Below are 17,956 nucleotides of genomic sequence, written 5' to 3'. Positions count from 1 at the left end.
GGGCGGGGGCGGCGGCGGCTGGGGCTGCGGCGTCGGGGCGGGGGGCGGTGAGGGCGGGGGCTTCTCCTCCAGCAGCGGGGGCTCTGGGGGTGAGAGGGGTGTCAGCTCAACTTGGCACTGTAAGGCCCCTGGGCCCTCAACACACAGGTCCTTCAAGGCCACTGTCAATGTCAGTGTCAGCCCCCAGCACCTTCAGGCCCCTCCCTCCACTCCAGTGTCCCCACAAAGCCCCCTTCCTGCTGTGCTCCCCCACATCTCTCCTGATCAACCGGAGTTGTTTCCCTAATATCCTAACACCCATCTCTGCTGCAAATCCAGCTCATCTCCACTTCTTACTCTTCTCCTGGTGCCCTTCCTCCTAATCAAGGCTCCTGAGGCTGCTTACCTGTCCCCTGTCCCCTCCCCGACTTTTAAGATTTTATTTTTATGCAGTCCTTACACCCAAGGTGGGACTCGAACCCACAACTCTGAGATCAAGAGTCTCCTGCTCCACAGACTGAGCCCGCCAGGTGCCCCTCTGCTCCCAGACTTCTATTTTTTTTAATGACTTACTGTTTATTTTTGAGAGAGAAGGAACAAGCAAGCGCACAAGCAGGAAGGTACAGAGAGGGAGACCCAGAATTCTAAGCAGGCTCCAGGCTCTGAGCTGCCAGCACAGAGCCCAATGCAGGGCCTAGAACTGTGAGATCATGATCCGAGCCGAAGTTGGACGCTTAACGGACTGAGCCACCCAGCCGCCCCCATGCCCAGATTTTTATACTCACCTCTGTCCCGGGAGGCCAAAAGAAGCCCATGTTCCCTTAACTTCTCTCTCCAATGTCCTAAGGAGTCTTCCCACCCAGATGCAGTGCTCTGTCCCCTATCTTTTCCCAGCCTCTAAATACTCTCCCCTTCTGTCCCTTATATTGCAGTCCTATACCATTGCTCAATGTCCCGCCCTACTAAAATGAGTCATCTTGTGGGATGCCTGGCTGGCTCAGACAGTTAAGGATCTGACTCTTGATTTTGGCTCAAGTCGTGATCTCACAGGTCATGGGATCAAGCCTTGCACTGGGCTCTGTGCTGACACTGCAGAGCCTGCTGGACTCTCCTTCTCTCTCTGCCCCGCCCCCGCAGCTTGCATGCACACACACTTGCTCTAAATATAAACAAACACTAAAAAAAAAAAAAAATCAGGGGCGCCTGGGTGGCTCAGTCCATTAAGCGTCGGCTTCGGCTTAGGTCATGATCTCACGGTTTGTGGGTTTGAGCCCCGTGTCGGGCTCTGTGCTGACAGCTCAGAGCCTGGAGCCTGCTTCCGATTCTGTGTCTCCCTCTCGCTCTCTCGGCCCCTCCCCTGCTCGCACTATGTCTCTCTGTTTCTTAAAAATAAAAAGCATAAGAAAAAATCAGTCCTCTCTTGTGTCACCACAGCCCCTTCCTCCTCCCTCAACGGTCTCCCGTCCCAGCCCATCTTCCCCTTGCCCTCACCCAAAGTCCCTCCAAGGCTCCTTGCCCCGCCCTGACGTGGCTCCTCGTTCCCAAATGCCATCCACCATCCCTAGCACCTCTTCTCTTGTTCCCAAACATCCCTTCCAATGCCAACCACGCAGCTCCCAGCTCCAGAGGACATTCTGAGCCCCTGAAACCCGTTTCCTGTGTCTCAGGCCCATGTGAGTCCAGAAACACCACTAGCTGCCTCAAAGCCCTTACTGGCTCTCACCTCCCCTTTTCTACCTTCCCTCCCAGTTCCCCAAGCAGTCACTCTGCGTCCACCTCCTCATTCCCTGCTCAGGGGGTCCTGCCCTCCTCCCCCCAAGCTCTCCCTGCCCCTCCCCTGGACTGCTCTCTACTCTCAAGATCATTAACGCCCTCTGCTTCCCACTGAACTCTCCAAGGGTTTTTCTAACGTCCCCCTCTACTGCCTTAAAACCCCTCCTGACTCCTAAAACTGCTTCTTCTCCATCCCTGTGTCCTTAGCTAGGAGCCGTCCAAGGTTCTTGAACCTCAACACTTGCTCCATCTCAGCAAACCCTGTTGTTCTGTTTAGAAGCCTCCAACGTTTCTTCTGGTCTCTACCCACCTGCCTCCCTTCAGCCTCCCTCTCCGTTTCCCATTTATCTACAACCCCCTAGAAGTCCTCTCCATTCCTGGGGCACCTCTGAGCCCTCAAGCCCCCCCATTAACGGCCCCAGTTGCCCTTCTCTGAATCAATGCCTTCATTCCTCCCCCATCGAAGCACCTTAAAATTTGTCCAAAGCCTCTTCAGGACAGAGCACCACCCAGACCCTGCCATAGCCCCAGCCTTTCCCTCCCAGCCCCCACAAGACCCAACTAGTCAACATTCCAGTCTCTTTCAACTACCTTCCCCAAGTCTCCCTTCCCCCCAGACACCTTTCTGTCCCTTACCATACATCTCTAAATCCCAGCTCGTTCTCAGGCTCCATATAGAGCCTGACCAGTTTTGAAAGCTCTCAGTACCCTGTCACCCACCTGTCCCCACACTTATAACCTGTCCTGTTTCCCAACGTTCTCCAGTGCCCACCTTGTGGATCCTTAGCCCACTTAGCGTCTGTGGACAGGTTAGGAAATGACACCTTTCTTACTAGAAACACCTGTTTGTCCTCACTTAGTAAGTTACCTTTGTAAACACGAGAGTCTACTGCCTCTAAAATATGAACAATGTCCCTTAAATGGTGCACAACCTATACAACTGTACCCTGTGATCTGAGTAACAGGAAAGTGCTGCCCCGCCCCCAGACCAACATCCCCAAGCTCACCGGGTGTGCCATTGCTGCTAGGGAGCCCCGGGAGCGGGGGAGGCCCTGGCACTGAAGCCTCAGTCGCCAAGGAGGGCACATCTGGGGTGGAAGTGTCCTTAGGCCCAGCGAGAGGTGGGTCGTCAAGAGCGGAGATGGCTGAGGAGATGCTCTCCTGCAGGTCCCGGTTCTTGGCCACAGAGTCTTCTTCGTCCGAGGAGAAGGAGGGCAGCGTCTCCAGGTTGCGCTTCAGCTCCTCGTCCAGCCGCTTGCAGGGCGAAGGGCAGCCCAGCCCGAGCCCCTCGCTCTCGGCGGCCTCCAATGCGCCCCCGAGGCCGAAGGCGCCGGTGGGCGGGGGGTGTGGCACAGTGGGGGCGGCAGGGGGCTGGGGCTGCAGGCCTCGGGCCGGCACAGAGGCCGGCACGCTCTTGGGGGGGCTGAGTGGGGGCGTCAGGCCGGCCTGGTAGAGTGGCGGATGACGCTTGCCTGACTTGAGGAAGTCCAGGAAGGAGGCCATGAAGCCGGACTTCATCTCTGGCTGCTTCTCCTCCACCTCCTTGATCTTGGCCTCGATCTTCTCTCGAGTCAGGCTGGAGTCCAGGCTGTTGTGGTCAGCGCCGGATACAGCGTCGCCTGATGAGGCTCCCAGACCCTCGCCAGCCTTGGGCACAGACAGCTTGATCTAGATATTGGGGCGGTGGGGAGTCAGGACCCACAGATCTGGGGCCCCAAGTCCCCTCCCCCATCAGGGGCAGGAACTCAGAACCCCAAACCCTCACTTAAGACCTAGGTCAAATTCCCACTTTCAGCCAGCAGAACCCTAGAATTCAAGCCCACGGACCCCTTCTGATTCCAGAACGACAGGCCTGGAGTCCCTCCTTTGCTTACAGCCCAGGAATCCAGTCTCCAGACCTGCCCACACCCCCAAGACCCAGGAATCTAGGAACCCCCAATCACTGGTCCTTTAAGACCTAGCATCTAAGAATCTAAGCGCCAATAACTCCACACCTCCCTCCAGACCCAAAAGTTTCAATTCTCAGATCTCTCCAACAGCGGAAGGCTAGAATTCCAGCCCAGAGAGTTATTTCCTCACAAGTTTTAGGAACGTAAACGCAGTCCCCATCACACCCCAGAACCTCGACTGTGGCCCCAATCCTCCACTTTCTCGAAAACCTAAGCCATGCGGACTCTGGTCCCCCTCACCTTAAGTGGCTTCAGGGGCTCCAGCCGCGTGCCCCCTACCTCCTCGGCCTTCCTGCCCCGACCACGGCCCCGGCCCCGAGGTTTCTTGGCCCCATCGGCAGGCGTGGAGGCTGAGGCCGGCCCAGCAGTGGTGGGGACTTCTAGCGGGCGGATCCGGGGCCTACCCCGGGGCCGGGGCGGGCCATCGCGCTTGGCCTTCGTGGGCTTGCGGCCACGGCGCCTGGGGCCATCAGGGCCTGGGTTAGGTGGACAGAAGTCGATATCACCCAGGGGTGAGAGGGCCGGGCGGGAACGGCAGCTGGACACCAGGTCCGGCAGGCGCCGAGGGTTGAGGCGGATGTCAGCGGGCACATCGGCCTTGTCCTCATCCGCCTCAAACTCGTACTCCTGGGCGTACAACTTCTTGGGCGTCTGGAAGGGTGGGTCGCGGCGCCGTAGCAGGTGGAAGGAGGACGTCTTGAGCAGCTTCTTTGGCTTGGTAGAGCAGAAGATGGGCGAGGTCAAGCCTCCCTTGGGCTCGGAGGCAGGTGGTGGCGGTGGAGGAGGAGGCGGGGGTGGCGGGGCCGCCTGGTGTGGCCCACTCTGGATCAGGCCCAGAGGCTCGGCATTGACCGTGGAGGGCAGCTCAGGCGGTTTGTTGGGGTCCAGGCCCAGGCCCGGCGTCTCAGGCCCCGCTCCGGACGCCCGACTAGAACAGTAGGGCCCATAGGGATCATAGGCCGGGGGGCCCGGAGGCGGCCCAGTCCCCGTCTTGGGATCACTCTCATCCTCGGGCGGCCCGGCCTTGCCATAGTCATCGGCTGCCCCTCCACCGAACATCTCCTCCATGGTGGGGAAGAAACTGCGCTCCTCATCTTGGAGCAGGGAGTCAGGAAAACAGATGGATGTGAGCGGCACAAAGCGGGGGGCCTTTGTGCCTTGAGGACTGGGGCTGCGGTAGGCACCTGAGGGATCCTTGCCCTCGGTATTAGGTGGGCCTACGCCAGTGTCACCAGGCCCCGGGGGCAGTGGCTCCAGGGCACCAAGTAATTCCTGCATGGCGCCCGGCGGCTCCAGACTCTCCTCGGGTCGCAGGCGGGGGCTGGGGGCACCAGGCTCCAAGCCGTGGCTTCGGAGGTGGGCCTCAAGCTGGAGGGGCATGGGGGGTGGAGGTGGCGGCGGCGGTGGGGGAGGCTGGGGCGCCCCATCACGGGTGGCTGGCTCAAGGAGATGAACGCCAACTTTGGGGGCACTGGGAGAGGGGCTGGGGGCATGGCTAAGGACCGAGGGGAGCAGCTGTGGGGGGGGAGGCGGAGGCAGCACCAGTGGGAGGTCAGGGCCCCCGGCCTCCAAGAGGAGGCTGTGGGGTGTGGGCTGGGCAGACTGAGCTGTGGGAGGTGGGGGTGGTGGGCTCTTTTGGAGAAAGGCCCCCAGCTCCTTGGCACCTGCCCCATAGTGGACAACTGAGGTGGCCAGCCCCTCAGGGGTCTCGCCGCCCCGTTCTGGCCCTTTCTTCTTCTCCTTCAGCCTCCCGAGACCCAGCTCCAGGGCCGCCGTGGCACCCTCGTCGAGGCTGGCACTGGTGCGAATGACGCTCTGCAGGTGATACCGCTGGGGGTCTTCCTTGGCCAGCTCGTAGGGTGTGCCCGGCGGACCCCCAGCCCCACCACTACCCCCAAGTCCTTTGGAGGCATCTGCTGCCCCATCTTCACCCACCAAGCCATCTGCCCCTGAGGTCCGCGGGGGGCTGGGCGCCTGCAGGAGATGCTGGATGAGGAATTCCTCATCTTCCGTGCGCTCGGCAGGAGCCCCACCAGGGCCAGCCAGCAGCTCCGAGCCGTCCCCTTTGCCCTTGTAGCCGCCTGCACCAGCTGCATAGCTGCCGGCTCCTGGAGGTGCCAGGAAAGGGGCCGAGGCCAAGACGGAGCTCAGGTATTTGCCGGGGGCTCCCGGAGAGCCGACTCCAGGAGGGCGGCCGGGGGCAGGTGGCGACTGCAGTGGGCGGATGATGTGAGAAGGGCTGGCCTCGCCGCCACCCCCCAGGGAGCTGGGCCCCCAGCCACCTCCGTGACCCGAGAGCGCCGGGGAATGGCCAGTACTGTAGCTGAGGGAGGGGCTGGCTGTGGGCAGCCCCTGGGAGTGAGCAGCTGGCCCGGGGTAGGGCTCGCCCTGAACCCCATAAAGCTGCCCCTGCAGCTGATCTGGGGAGTAGCTCTGACACGTGGCTAGGCCAGGAGGAGGGGGGCCACTGGGGGGCTGCGGGGGTCCCCCTGAGTAGCTAGGGCCTTTGCTCAAGTCCTGTGCTTGACCCCCTCCAAACCCTTGCCCATAGGCCTGGGGTCCTAGAAGCCCTTGGGGCTGTCCAGGGGAATAGGCTTGGCCCCCAGCCCCACCAGCCCCAGAGGCCTTCCCAGTGGCATAGGCTGACGCCGGCCCACCCAGGCTCTGGCATTTGGGCGTGGCCGTTGAACGGGGCGGTGGGGGCCTGTTGGCAGCACCCGCAGCTGCCCCATAACCACCTTTGCCTGTCTTGTAACCGGGCGACTGAATGATGGGCCGGTAACCTCCACCGCCACCCGCAGCCCCGCCTCCTCCAGCTGCCTCGGGGCCCGCAGCCCGGCCCGAGGCCCCAGCCGTGGCTCCACTGGGCCCAGCCTTGCTAGGCTCACCAGCACCGGGAGAGGGCTCCCCGCCGCCCAGGGGACTGCAGGCCAGGTTAGCCCTGTGGCCCATGGAGGAGTAGCTGCCTCCACAGCTTAGGTAGTGCTGGAGGGCATGGGCTGGTGGCGGGGGCGGCGGGGGCTGCGCACTGGCCGGCCGCTGGTAGTGCTTGATGACCGTGTCCTGGCGGGGCAAGGCCCGCTCGGGTGGCGGGGGGCCTGGGGCAGCACCCGAGAAGTTGTAGAGCTGTGGGGAGGACTGCTCGGCGGCGGCGGCAGCAGCGGAAGAGGAAGCCAGCAGGTTGAACTGAGTCGGGAGGTGTCGAGGGGGTGGTGGTGGGTCAGGGGGGCCAGGGCGATAAGGAGGGGTCTGGGCTGGGCCAAGACCAGCAGGCCCCAGGACACTGCCCCCCGCCAGGCGCTCGAAGCCCAGCGAGGATGGCACCGTGGGTGCCTGGGAGGGCTTCAGGTGCAACACATCATGAGGGGACAGGAGCCCATTAGCTGGGGGACTGAATGGGGGGTCTTGGAGGCTGAGGGATGAGGGCACTGGGAAGGGGCGGCTGCCAAAGGAAGCCGGGTGCTGGTAGGCCGACAGGGCAGAGGAGGATGGAAAGGTGCTGGAACCCGGCAGGGCGCCCGAAATGAAGAGCTCCGTGGGGCCTGGCGTGTGCATAGCTAGGGATGACGGAGAAGACCACAGGTCAGGGCGGACCACGTGCCAGCCCCACCCTGGCCCTCCTGGGCCGGCGCTGGGCTTACCTGTTTGCCAGGAAGGACTGCGGAACTGGGAGAGCAGAGAGGAGGCAGAGGGGCCAGGCTGGGGGCCCCGGGACTCCAGGGCCGAGATGAGGTTCATGACGGAGGCGTCGGGCCCTGCTGAGCCCGCGTGGTGGAGGCCAGTGTCGAAGAGTCCAGAGAGGCCTGGCCAAGGACAAGGGGGTCAGAGTCAGCTAAGTGGGGTATAAGGCCAAGTTGAAAGGGAAAAGGAAGAGGCCAAAAGCAAATCAGGTCAGGGAAAAGGGTTGGAGAATGTAAAGAGGGAGATTCCAAGGGGATAAAATGGACACAGCCAAGCTGAGGAGACAGGGCCGACGACAACAAAGGGGAAAAAAGGAAGGCAATAAGCAGGATGGAGTGCAGTCCAATCATAAGAGCAGGGAGCCCAGGAAAGGAAAGGTAGACAAAAGAGTAGAAAAACCCAGAATTGAAGGAAGTGGCCACAACGGTGCAGAGTTGTTGCTGGAGGGGGGAGAGAGACACAAATGGATTTGGGCAACTCTAGCAAGGAAGGGGAAGAGATGGGATGACTGGAGCCACTTAGCAGGACCAGAGGGCAGGTTTCGAAAGGGGTTGAGTTCAAGTGGGAGGTTCCAGGGGGAAAAAAAAAGGGAGGGAAAAAGGGAAGGAGCCAACTAGGAAAGTTAAGGATCAAATGGGATAATGGAATCTACTTACAGGGCCACTCAGGAAGAAGGGAACCAATCAGAATCGTTAGAGGTAGGACTACAGGGGAAAGAATTAGGTGGTGGGCAGACCCAAGGGAAAAAAGGGAGGTCCAAAGACTTAGAGCCAATCAGGAAGAAAAGGAATCAGGAAGAACGAATTCAGAGTGCCAAGGAGCCAAGACGATGGGCAAACCTGGAGGGAATGGATTGGGGTGGGACAGACAGGAGGAAAAGCCTGGAAGAGAAGGTGGGATTTGGGGGCTGAGGGGACGCGGCCAATTGGAGCGAAAGAGGCGGGGCCAGAGACAAGGGTGGACGAATCCCCAGCGTGAAATTGAGCAGGGACCAGCAGCCTCAGAGGCAACCAATCAGAGGAGAGGCAGCAAGGGGCGGGCCAGGACGCAGGGCACGGCCAATTAGGAGGGGTGGAACTTTCAGCGGCCAACCAGCTCCTGGGAGGGAGGGCCAGCACAGGCGGGGAGGGACGGGGGCCGTACCTGCTGGGTGGTGGTTGGTGGCATAGCTTTGCAGTGGGTGGGGGGCCGCGTAGGCCTGGCGGTGTAAGATGTCGGTCTCGGGGTGCGAGGTCCTGGAGCTGCCATAGACCAAGCTGGGGGGAAGGGAGAGATGTTAGGGTGTCCTCTGTAGCTACCCTAGGAGAATGGAACTCAGCAAATCCCCGGGTGTGGGGGGAAATCTTCCAGCTGACTGGGGGTTATCCCTAAGGAACCTTGGGCCCTAAAGGAAAGAAGACCAAGGGAATCAGGGTACCCAAGGAAAAGAGCCATGAAACATTCCCCACTCAAGCCCCAATAAATAGAGCCCAGGTAGTCCCACGTTTACAAACAGACATGCACAACGACGAGGCAAACAGAAAAGGGTGAAGAGTCAGAGGGAAGTGCCTCAAGTTGAAAATTCGAAAGGCATGGACCTCCTACCGAGCCCACCATTCCCTGGATGACACGAGGCCACGGAGCCAACCTGAGAGGTGCACTCGGACGCCCACTCTAATGCAGACACGTGGGAACACAGGGCCCTTAACCTCATAGGGTTCCGAGTCAGGAGCAGGATTGTTCCCCAAACGGCTTGGATGGGGGGTGGGGAGGGGATAGGACTAGGGGAAAGTACCAGGTACAAGTGTGAACATGAACAACGTCCATCCCGCAGGGTTGATGTTCAAATGCATGGGCCCTTGCAAAGTGTGTGTCAAACGACTATCCAGCTCACCCGTGGGGAAGGAAATACACAGAGCGAGAAGTCCCAAATGGAAAATCCTAACACATGTGGGGTCATGCCCAGCCATGCTGGGAAACCCAGGGGGCGGGGGGAGGGGGGTTGGGGACAGGTGAAGAGTGAGGGCAGGGCATAAACAGCAGGAAGGGGGCTGATTCGCAGGAGAGTAGAGTGCCAACTAAGCACGAACCGGGCCCACTCTCACGCGCACAACCACACACCAGGGAAACACCTGAATCTTCCCATGCAACGGCCCCAATTCACGGCTCGGACTCAAGAGGTCAAATACTCCACTCCCCGCCATCCACTGGGATTCTCTGCCTTTAGGGGTGGGGGAGCCAAAGGGGGTGTGTCTGAGATTCCAGGACCCCCCCCTACACACACAGCACCCCAGCTTGGGAAGGGGGCGGGGCCCCGTGCCCACTCTGCGCGCGGAATTTCGGGGAGGGGGCCGAGTGGCGCGGCCTCGCGCAGTCCCGGAACAATAGGACGGGAGGGGGGGCGCCCCCCAGGTCTGCGTTCTAATTCTCCTTTCCATCCCACCTATGCAAGAGCAGAGCCCGGGGCGCAGGGAGGAGGGATCAGCAAGCCGGGAATCCAAAGGATGGGGGAAATCCAGGCCTTGCTTCGCCAGTCCCTCCCACCTTCCCAGGGCCTTTCCGTCCGAAATTGTTTTGCACCCCCATTTTCCCGCTGCATCTCTCTCTTTGCATGCCGGAGCTGGCTTTGGCGGAGTTTGCAATTTGCAAACTGGGGCGGCGGCGTTGTTGCAAACCAAGGAAGGCCGCTCCCTTGCAAGCCGGAGGGGAGTTTGCGATGCACGCTTCGCCAGGCGGGCCAGGCCCGGCCGGGCTGGGCCCCCACCCCTTGGCCCCTTCCTCCAGGCCACCCTCAGCTCCTTACCTAGCTTTCGCTGACCTCTCGTAACTCCATCCCGCCCCGGCGCCGAGCGGGTCCCCGAAGCCGGCGCTGGGGTAGTTCCTGTCCATGAATTGGCCGCGGTGGAAATTGGGGGGAGGGGGAGGGAGGGGGAAGGAGGGGGCGCGCGCGCGCTCTCCTCCGCCGCCGCTCCCTCCGCTGCTTTTTTTTTTTTTTACCCCTTCTCTCTCTCTCTCTCGCTTTTTTCTTTGCAGCCGCCGAAGGCCCGGGAAGGCCCCGGGCTGGGGAGGGAGGGGGCAGGGGCGGAGGGGCGGGCAAGGGAGGGGGTGCAGCCGCCGAGCCAAGGAGGGGGGAAGGGGGGTTCCCCCTGGAGGGAAAGGGGGGTAGGAGGGACCCCGCTGTCTCCGCCTTTGCCCCGGCGCTTGCAAGAGAGAAGGGAGGGAGCGTGCTCAGGAGGGGGCGTCCCGGGCGGCCCCGGGGTGGGTGCGGGCGCTGGGTGCTCGCTCTCTCGCCGCCGCCGCCGCCGCCTCCTCCTCCTCTGCGCTCACGGTGCAGCCATCTTTGCACAAGGCGGCTGGGGGAGGGGGGAGGGGAAGGGGGGGCGGGCGGCGGGGTGTCTGGCTGCGCTCCGCTTCCTCCCACAATCCCGTGCAAATGCAAAAAAAAAAAAAAAAGAGAGAGAGAGGGAGAGAGAGAAAGATACAGAGCGCTAGCACGGCCTGGGGGTGTAGGGCGCAGCGTTTGTACAGAAAGCCAACTCCGCCGCGCGCAGACGCACCCGGGAATGCATTTCAATTTATTTGATTTTTATTTTTTTGCGTTGTTTCACTTTTTGTCTCTTTTACAGAAGGATTTTAATTTACGGGAGCAGCAAAACTCCAGTCTGCCGTGGCAATGCGAGCCTAACCCCAAAGAACACGCTTGCAAATATGCCCCCTCCCTTTCCCTGGATTGCAGAGCGCCCGTGTGAGTGCAAGGGGAGCGCACGAAAACATGCGTGCGTGCATAAGCAGGGCTCTGCGTGTGCGTGGCCCGTAGCACTGGAGGGCGATGGCCTTGCCACACCTGCTCACTCACGCGAGTCACCCGGCCCACGCACCGGGGTCCGAGTTTCCACGAAAGCCTACCCCGGGGGCGGGGCTGGCGGGTACCCCCACCGTCAGGAGAGCGTGGGGACCCGCGAGTAGCCGGGACGAGGGAACACGTTGGCCGGGGATACGCGCGTATCCATACTTGGCGGAAACACGTGTGCCAGGGTAGGCCTCGGGTCGGACGACCCCTACTCCCACCACTCCTCAAGCTCAGCTACGTAGTTTAAGAGGCCTGGCGACTCTGGAATCCACTGTGAATCTGGGCAACACCAGCTCCGAAGCAGCTCTTCAACGAGACCTCCTGAGGCTGCACGGGGAGGAGCATAACGGGGCGTCAAAGACCCGGCTGTTTCCCCCCCCCCCCCCCACAAACCAAGACCACTACGATCCGCCCGCGGGTGTCTCAGCCAATCGCGGACCCTCTAGGTACAAGACCCCACCCTCCTGTAAAGCTCCACTCCGACAACGCTGGGCCACGCCCCCAGGCAATTACATAGGGCCCCGCCCCCGCGCTCCAAGCCTCGCCCCGGATAATAAGCTCAAAATTCCAAGTCCCGCCCCTGAGCCCACGCCCCTCCTCTCACAGCATCCTCCCCTCTGGGCCCCACCCCCGGGTGGAAGCCCCGCCCGGTACCTGGTGTAGGGGGGCGGAGGTGCGTCGTGCACCCCTGAGGCTGCCAGCGCCTGCTCGTAGGTGGGGAGACCTGGGGGTGGCGGTGGAGGCAGGGGCGTCGGAGGGCCTAGATTGTCCAGGGGACTCCGGGAGTTAATGAGCTCAGCCCTGGGGACAGAAAGTATACGGTTAGCAGGGGAGACCTACTGAACAGAGAGATTGAGGAGAGAAGACCTAGGGACACAGAAACACTGAGGGTGGAAGGGAGAAAAAGACCAGGGGAAAGGAGGGTCACCTTGAACCTGACCCTCCACACAGAAAAGCGCCTCATAATGATAGGCAGACAAACACGGACAGGCAGACAGACATGAACTGCTGAGACATACTCATCCACAGGCACACATGTGTTCCAGATGCAGAGAGAGTTAGGGAGAAAAAGACAGTCCTGCAGAGAGGCAGGCACACACACAGCAAAACAGACAAAACACAGAGATACACCCGGTCACAAGTCTCCCAGTGCCCCTCTTACAATAAACACTTCCTAAAAACCCCCAGACCCACAATACTTCTGAGGCTGACACTCAAGCACCTTTTTAGACCCTGTCACTGAGAAAGACACGCCTAGACAACTCATAAGGCACACACAAACATGTGTGACAGCCTGTCACCACGGAAACTGACATGCTCCAGACACCCAGAGACAGTATCGCTGCAGCCTTGCCAGATACAATACACACAGAGTGAGAGTCACATATAAATCCGGTATCGGGGCCCCTGGGTGGCTCTGTGAGTTAGGCGGCCAACTTCAGCTCAGGTCATGATCTCACAGTTTGTGAGTTCCGAGTCCTGTGTCGGGTTCTGTGCTAACAGCTCAGAGCCTGGAGCCTGTTTCAGATTGTGTCTCCCTCTCCCACTGCCCCTCCCCCATTCATGCTCAGTTTCTCTCTCTCTGTCTCAAAAATAAATAAACTATTAAAAAAATAAAAAATGAAAAATAAGAAAACATTGGGGCTCCTGGGTAGCTCAGCCGTTGAACGTCTGACTTCGGCTCAGGTCATGATCTCGTGGTTCGTGGGTTTAAGCCCCTTGTCTGGCTCTGTGCTGACAGCTAGCTCAGAGCCTGGAGCCTGTCTTCGGATTCTGTGTCTCCCTCTCTCTCTGACCCTCCTCTGCTCATGCTGTCTCTCTCTCTCTCTCTCTCTCTCAAAAATAAATAAAACATTAAAAAATTTTTAAATAATAAATCCAGTACCATGAAGACAGACTGATCTCCTACTGTATGCCAGGTACTGAGGATACACTCAGACAAACAGATAGCGCAACTGGACACACACACTCTCAGACTGACTTTCCATGTGATAGTCTCCACAGATCTTTCCTCTGGTGCCTACCTCCCCCAATCCTTAACCCATCTCCTCCTTCCTCTGCTCATCCTGCTCTCCAGCCCTCAAGTCCCTTCTCTCTGAATCCCCCTTACTCTTGGGGACAGGGCTGCTGGCCTCGACCCCGTCGTCGGCAGTGCAGATACCAAAAGGCTCCCAAGCTGGCCAGGACAATGAGCAGGATGCCAGATGTCAGCCCCACAGCCAGGCCTGCTACATCCACTCGTCCACGCCCTGCAGTGGCGAAAGGGAGGTGGCACCGTGTCAGGGGCTGTCACCCACCCCAAAAACCCAGTGCCTTCCCCTGGAGGGAGGAGTACAGGCCAAGAAGCAAAGCAGAACCACGGTCACTTCCTAGGTGTGTGACCTCAGGCAACTGAACGTACTTGTTTCTATAAGCCTCCATTTGCTGTCCTGTAAAATGAGACTCCCATAGGCTATGAAATTTATTGGGATCAACACATCAAGGGTCTATGATAACTTCATCTAGGACTAGAAAATATGGTAGCTGTTTCCCCGTGGTGACAGAGGCCCCTCCCTGAACACATTGTGGCTCAAGTCTCTCCTAAGCAAAATCCATCTGAGTAGGGAGCTCAGTTGCCCCCAGTCTGAGCACTGGCAGATTTAGCAAATAATAATGCATGATATCCCATTAAATACTAATTTTAGATGTACAATGAATACTTTTTTTAATATAACTATGTCCCATGGAATATTTAGGATACTAGGGGTGCCTGGGTAGCTCAGTCACTTAAGCATCCGACTCTTGGTTTTGGGTCAGGTCATGATCTCATAGTTTGTGAGTTCAAGCCCCAAATCTGGCTCCAACCTGACAGTGTGGAGCCTGCTTGGGATTCTCTCTCCGTCTCTCTAGGCCCCCATACTTGCTCTCTCTCCCTCTCTCTCAAACTAAATAAACTTAAAAATTGTTTTTAAGAAAGGGCATCAAGGTGGCTCAGTTGGTTGAGCGTCTGACTTCAGCTGAGGTCATGATCTTGTGGTTTATGTGTTCGAGTCCTGAGTCGGGCGCTGTGCTGACAGCTCAGACCTTGGAGCCTGCTTCAGATTCTGTGTCCCCCACTCATGCTCTGTCTATCTCTCTCTCTCTCAAAAATAAATAAAAACATGAAAAGTTTTCAATAAAAAATTAAAATTTTTGTTTTTTAAAAAAGAACGTGTTTACTCTAAAAAATTTATTCCTGTGTATTTTTTGGTTTATTTATTTATTTTGAGGGAGCGAGAAAGGGTGAGCAGGGGAGGGGCAGAAAGAGAGGGAGACAGAATCCCAAGTAGGCCTGGCACCGTCAGCGAGGAGCCCAGCATGGGGCTGATCCCACGAACTGTGAGATCATGACCTGAGCTGAAGTCAAGAGTTGGACACTTTAACCCTTCAGCCAAATGAGCAACCCAGGCACCCCTATTCATTTTTTTTAACGCTTTATTTATTTTTGAGAGAGAGAGAGACACACACAGAGAGTGAGCGGGGGACGGTCAGAGACAGAGGGAGACACAGAATCAGAAGCAGGCTCCAGGCTCTGAGCAAAAAACAGTCAACACAGAGCCTGGCTCGGGGTTCGAACCCACGAACTGTGATATCATGACCTGAGCTGAAGTCGGACGCTTAACTGACTGAGCCTCCCAGGCGCCCCATCAGGCACCCCTATTCTTGTATATTTGAAATTCAAATTTAACTGATGGGGGGGTGGCCTGTATTTTATCTGACAAAACTTCGTCTCTGGAACACAGTCCCTTTACCAACCAGGCCACTGAGGGCCAAGACCTCAACTCTGAAGGAGGAGAATCCACAGGGAGACTTCTGAATTCACCAGGCTATGAAAAATTCACTTATCAATGGGGGAAATTAGGGCCCTGCTCGCAGCAACAGATTATCGGGTGTCTCGAATGCAGGTGGACCCTTTACCAGGACCCTAGGTCTTTAGCAACCCAAGGGCACGCCTCTGAGAAGCAGGCAGATGGGGAGAACCCCAAAGCTCTGTGAGGCCTCCCTCGCTCTTGCTGCTGGGGACACTTCCGTTAGCACTGGGCCAGGAGCTTTCCTCAAACAGTAAACCCCCACGGCTTGTACCCCCTTAGCAAAGAACTGCTCCGAGAAGACAGGGCCTCCCTATTCTGACATGTTTCAGGTCGCTTCAAGGAGCCACTGGGTCTCACTAGGCCGACAGTGAGGCAGTTACCTCCCCTAGCAACCAGGCTCCAATGTGAGGACTCCAGCAGACTTAGGGCTTGTTGCTAAGGGGCATTCATCCTAGCAACCAGGCCACAGGGAGGGGTGGGGCATCTGGGACGGGACAGGGTTCCTCCCTGGGCAGTGGGCCTTGGGTCCTGAGCCTGGCTAGGTGTGGTTGCGAGGGAGGCCTCCTTAACAACCAAGCCAAGGCTGGGATGGGGCTGTGGGGGAGGGGAAGCCAGCCAGGTAGTGAGTGCTGTAGGCTTCCTTGGTCTGGCCTGGCCGGGCCTGGCCTCGTTGCTAAGGAGCAGTCCCCCCTTAGCAACAAGACTGCAGCCATGGTGGGGCCTTAGAACTCACAGGAAGGGTTGGGGGTGGGCAGGCTGGGCAGGTGAGGATGCACAGGCTTCCAATGCACAGCGTGTGGTGGCCAGCCCTGTTGCTAGGGAGCAGTCCCCCTAGCAACCAAGCAGCAAAAGGGGCTGGGGCTCTGGACTCCAAGGAGGTTAGCACCTCTGAGCCTGAGGCCACATAGGCCTCAGGGCAGTAACCCCTCTCTCTGTCTGCACTTCTCCCTTCCTATAGACCTGAAGCCTCCTCCAGATAAGTGTGGTGGGTTCCTCAGGCAGGGGCTCTAGTCTCAAAGGAGGGGACTCTGAACTCCAGGAGCACGGGATTTGCAGGAGGCACATTTGGGGTAAAGGATGTGGGTTCAGACCTCCATGGGAAGGGGTTGCCTTAGCTGCACAGAACAAGAGGGCCCCCCACCCCCACTCACCTCCTTTGCCATTGTAGATGTAGCTCTCCCAAAAGCGCTCCTTGAAGGGGTAGGAGTCGAGCCGGTGGAAAGACAGCATGTCAACGGTGGGGAGTCCATACCCCCAAACCAGCCAGCCCATGCCCCGACTTCTGAGCCCCAGGGTAGAGGGAACTGGGGGCCGCGACATCCCAGGGCCTGGGGAGAGGGGCTCTCACCGTCAGAGTATTGTCCTCAAAATACTCCCGCGCCTCCTCCCAGGAGCACCGCTCCTCAAGACACTCCCGTTCCAGGTTCCCTGGTGTGAGCAGCTCCAGGTCCCAGTGATTGGCTCGTGGAATCCGGCTACGGCTTCTTAGAAAGCTCTGGGCTTGTGGGGAGTCCAGGAAGACTTCTGGGCCCAAAGAACATGAAACAGAGAAAAGTGGAGGGCTCCTGAGACTGGGGACACGGAAACACCTCAACCTCAGGGGATGGGAGAGCCACGGAGTGCTCAGGGAGGAGGGGGAGAGACAAAAGGGTTCCTGAGTCAGGGGAAGGTGGTATCCGCGCCCGGACCTGACTCTTCCCCCAGACACTCACCTGGGTCTTGCTCCCCACTGGGTGAGGTATCCAAGCAGGTGGTCAATCCCAGGTACAGAAACAAAAGAGAGGGGTAGCCCCTCATATTTTATGGACACCTGAAACGGGATGTGGTGGAGACATCAGGTGCCTCAACCCCTGGGGAATGAGGCCCGGTCACCCTGACTGGACTGTACGGTGCACAAATTGCAATGAATTGTACTAATAACAGCAGACACTTACACAGGCTGGATCCTGGGCCAGGGGGTTCAAGGGGGGTTACCTATATCAACTCCATTTCGTTTTCACAGAAGTGCTATTCTTATCCCCGCTTTACAGATGAAGAAACTGAGGCACAGAGAGATAAAAGAATTGCCCAAGGTCATACGATTTGCAAGATTCAGATGCAGGATTTGAGTGAAAGCAGTGGGTGTCTCCAGAGACTGGAGTAGGGAGCTTATCTTTTTCTCTACCGGCTCTGCCGCACCCAGCATGAATTTTTGGCACATAGTAGGTGCTCATAAACATGTCTATTGGTGATCAGGATTCCTTTCTTCCAGGTAATTTCCACCTATACTTGCCTCTCCCTATGCTCATTACCACATCCACCCACAGAGATCAAAGATTACAAGAGAAACCAGAACAGGAGAGGCAAAGAGTCTATATTCTTGGGTCCAGAGGGTGAAGGGAGTGGGGGTCCCGGACTCCTGGGGCTGGGGGACCAGAACTTCTGAGTCCCAGAGGGACAGAGAACCAGGAGACCAGGGTCTCCAAGCAGGCTCTTTCTCCAGGGGACATTCACTTACCTGCCCAGACCTGTGAGCACGGTCCTCTCTTCTTTAATCGGGGCTTCCTCAGCCAGCTAAGGCCAGCTGTGAATGAGGGACATGGGAGAGAGAAAAGGGGAGAGAAAAGAGGGGTGCCCCTCTCCCTGTAATCAGACTGATCCAGGTTTCTGGCAGAGGGGCGGGGTTTGTGATTACCTGCCCTGGGCGGGACTCAGGTAAGGGACAAAGTATTTAAAGGGACAAAGTATTTAAAGGGACCTTAGGATGAAGGGTCAAAGGTCCAGAGCCCTGTGGGGAAGCCAGGGCTCCTGACACTGACACTGTGGAGGCACTTAGGGATTGGATAGGCACCTTTTCTCTTGTTTGCCCCCTGGGGTGAAGGCTTGCCTGGGTAAGCTAGGGAAATAAATGTCTAGGTCTCCAGATGCCTCGATAT

The 17,956-nt window shown here is 58.4% G+C and overlaps 2 protein-coding genes across 4 annotated transcripts in view; both read right to left on the bottom strand.

Moving 5' to 3' along the window:
- PRR12 (proline rich 12) overlaps positions 1-10,301 on the bottom strand; it is a 25,611-nt gene extending 15,310 nt beyond the window's left edge. Inside the window, exons 1-6 of the mRNA XM_029925077.1 lie at positions 10,165-10,301; positions 8,526-8,638; positions 7,343-7,504; positions 3,942-7,258; positions 2,760-3,420; positions 1-83 (exon numbers count right to left, since the gene is read on the bottom strand). The exon at positions 1-83 is cut by the window's left edge and continues 327 nt beyond it. Of these exons, the coding sequence (XP_029780937.1) occupies positions 1-83; positions 2,760-3,420; positions 3,942-7,258; positions 7,343-7,504; positions 8,526-8,638; positions 10,165-10,250 (4,422 nt within the window). The 5' untranslated portion in view covers positions 10,251-10,301. The remainder of the gene's footprint in view (positions 84-2,759; positions 3,421-3,941; positions 7,259-7,342; positions 7,505-8,525; positions 8,639-10,164) is intronic.
- A 610-nt stretch (positions 10,302-10,911) lies between these two features.
- Positions 10,912-17,686, bottom strand: PRRG2 (proline rich and Gla domain 2). 3 transcript variants are annotated; one of them, XM_029925555.1, is made up of 8 exons: positions 17,539-17,686; positions 16,976-17,080; positions 16,754-16,851; positions 16,390-16,565; positions 16,193-16,232; positions 13,322-13,460; positions 11,866-12,012; positions 10,912-11,538 (listed from the first exon to the last, which is right to left on the bottom strand). In XM_029925555.1, the coding sequence occupies exons 3-8, from the start codon at positions 16,836-16,838 to the stop codon at positions 11,520-11,522; spliced, it is 606 nt and encodes a 201-aa protein (XP_029781415.1). In that variant the 5' UTR covers positions 16,839-16,851; positions 16,976-17,080; positions 17,539-17,686; the 3' UTR covers positions 10,912-11,519. The 3 variants fall into 3 exon arrangements, with proteins under 3 accessions (XP_029781415.1, XP_029781417.1, XP_029781416.1); XM_029925557.1 differs by having other exon boundaries at positions 16,390-16,562; XM_029925556.1 differs by lacking the exon at positions 16,976-17,080.
- Between the last annotated feature and the right edge of the window lie 270 nt (positions 17,687-17,956).

This window comes from Suricata suricatta, chromosome 16 (assembly GCF_006229205.1).
Source record: "Suricata suricatta isolate VVHF042 chromosome 16, meerkat_22Aug2017_6uvM2_HiC, whole genome shotgun sequence".
Classification (NCBI taxonomy): domain Eukaryota; kingdom Metazoa; phylum Chordata; class Mammalia; order Carnivora; family Herpestidae; genus Suricata; species Suricata suricatta.
This window is presented reverse-complemented; position numbering and strand designations above follow the sequence as displayed.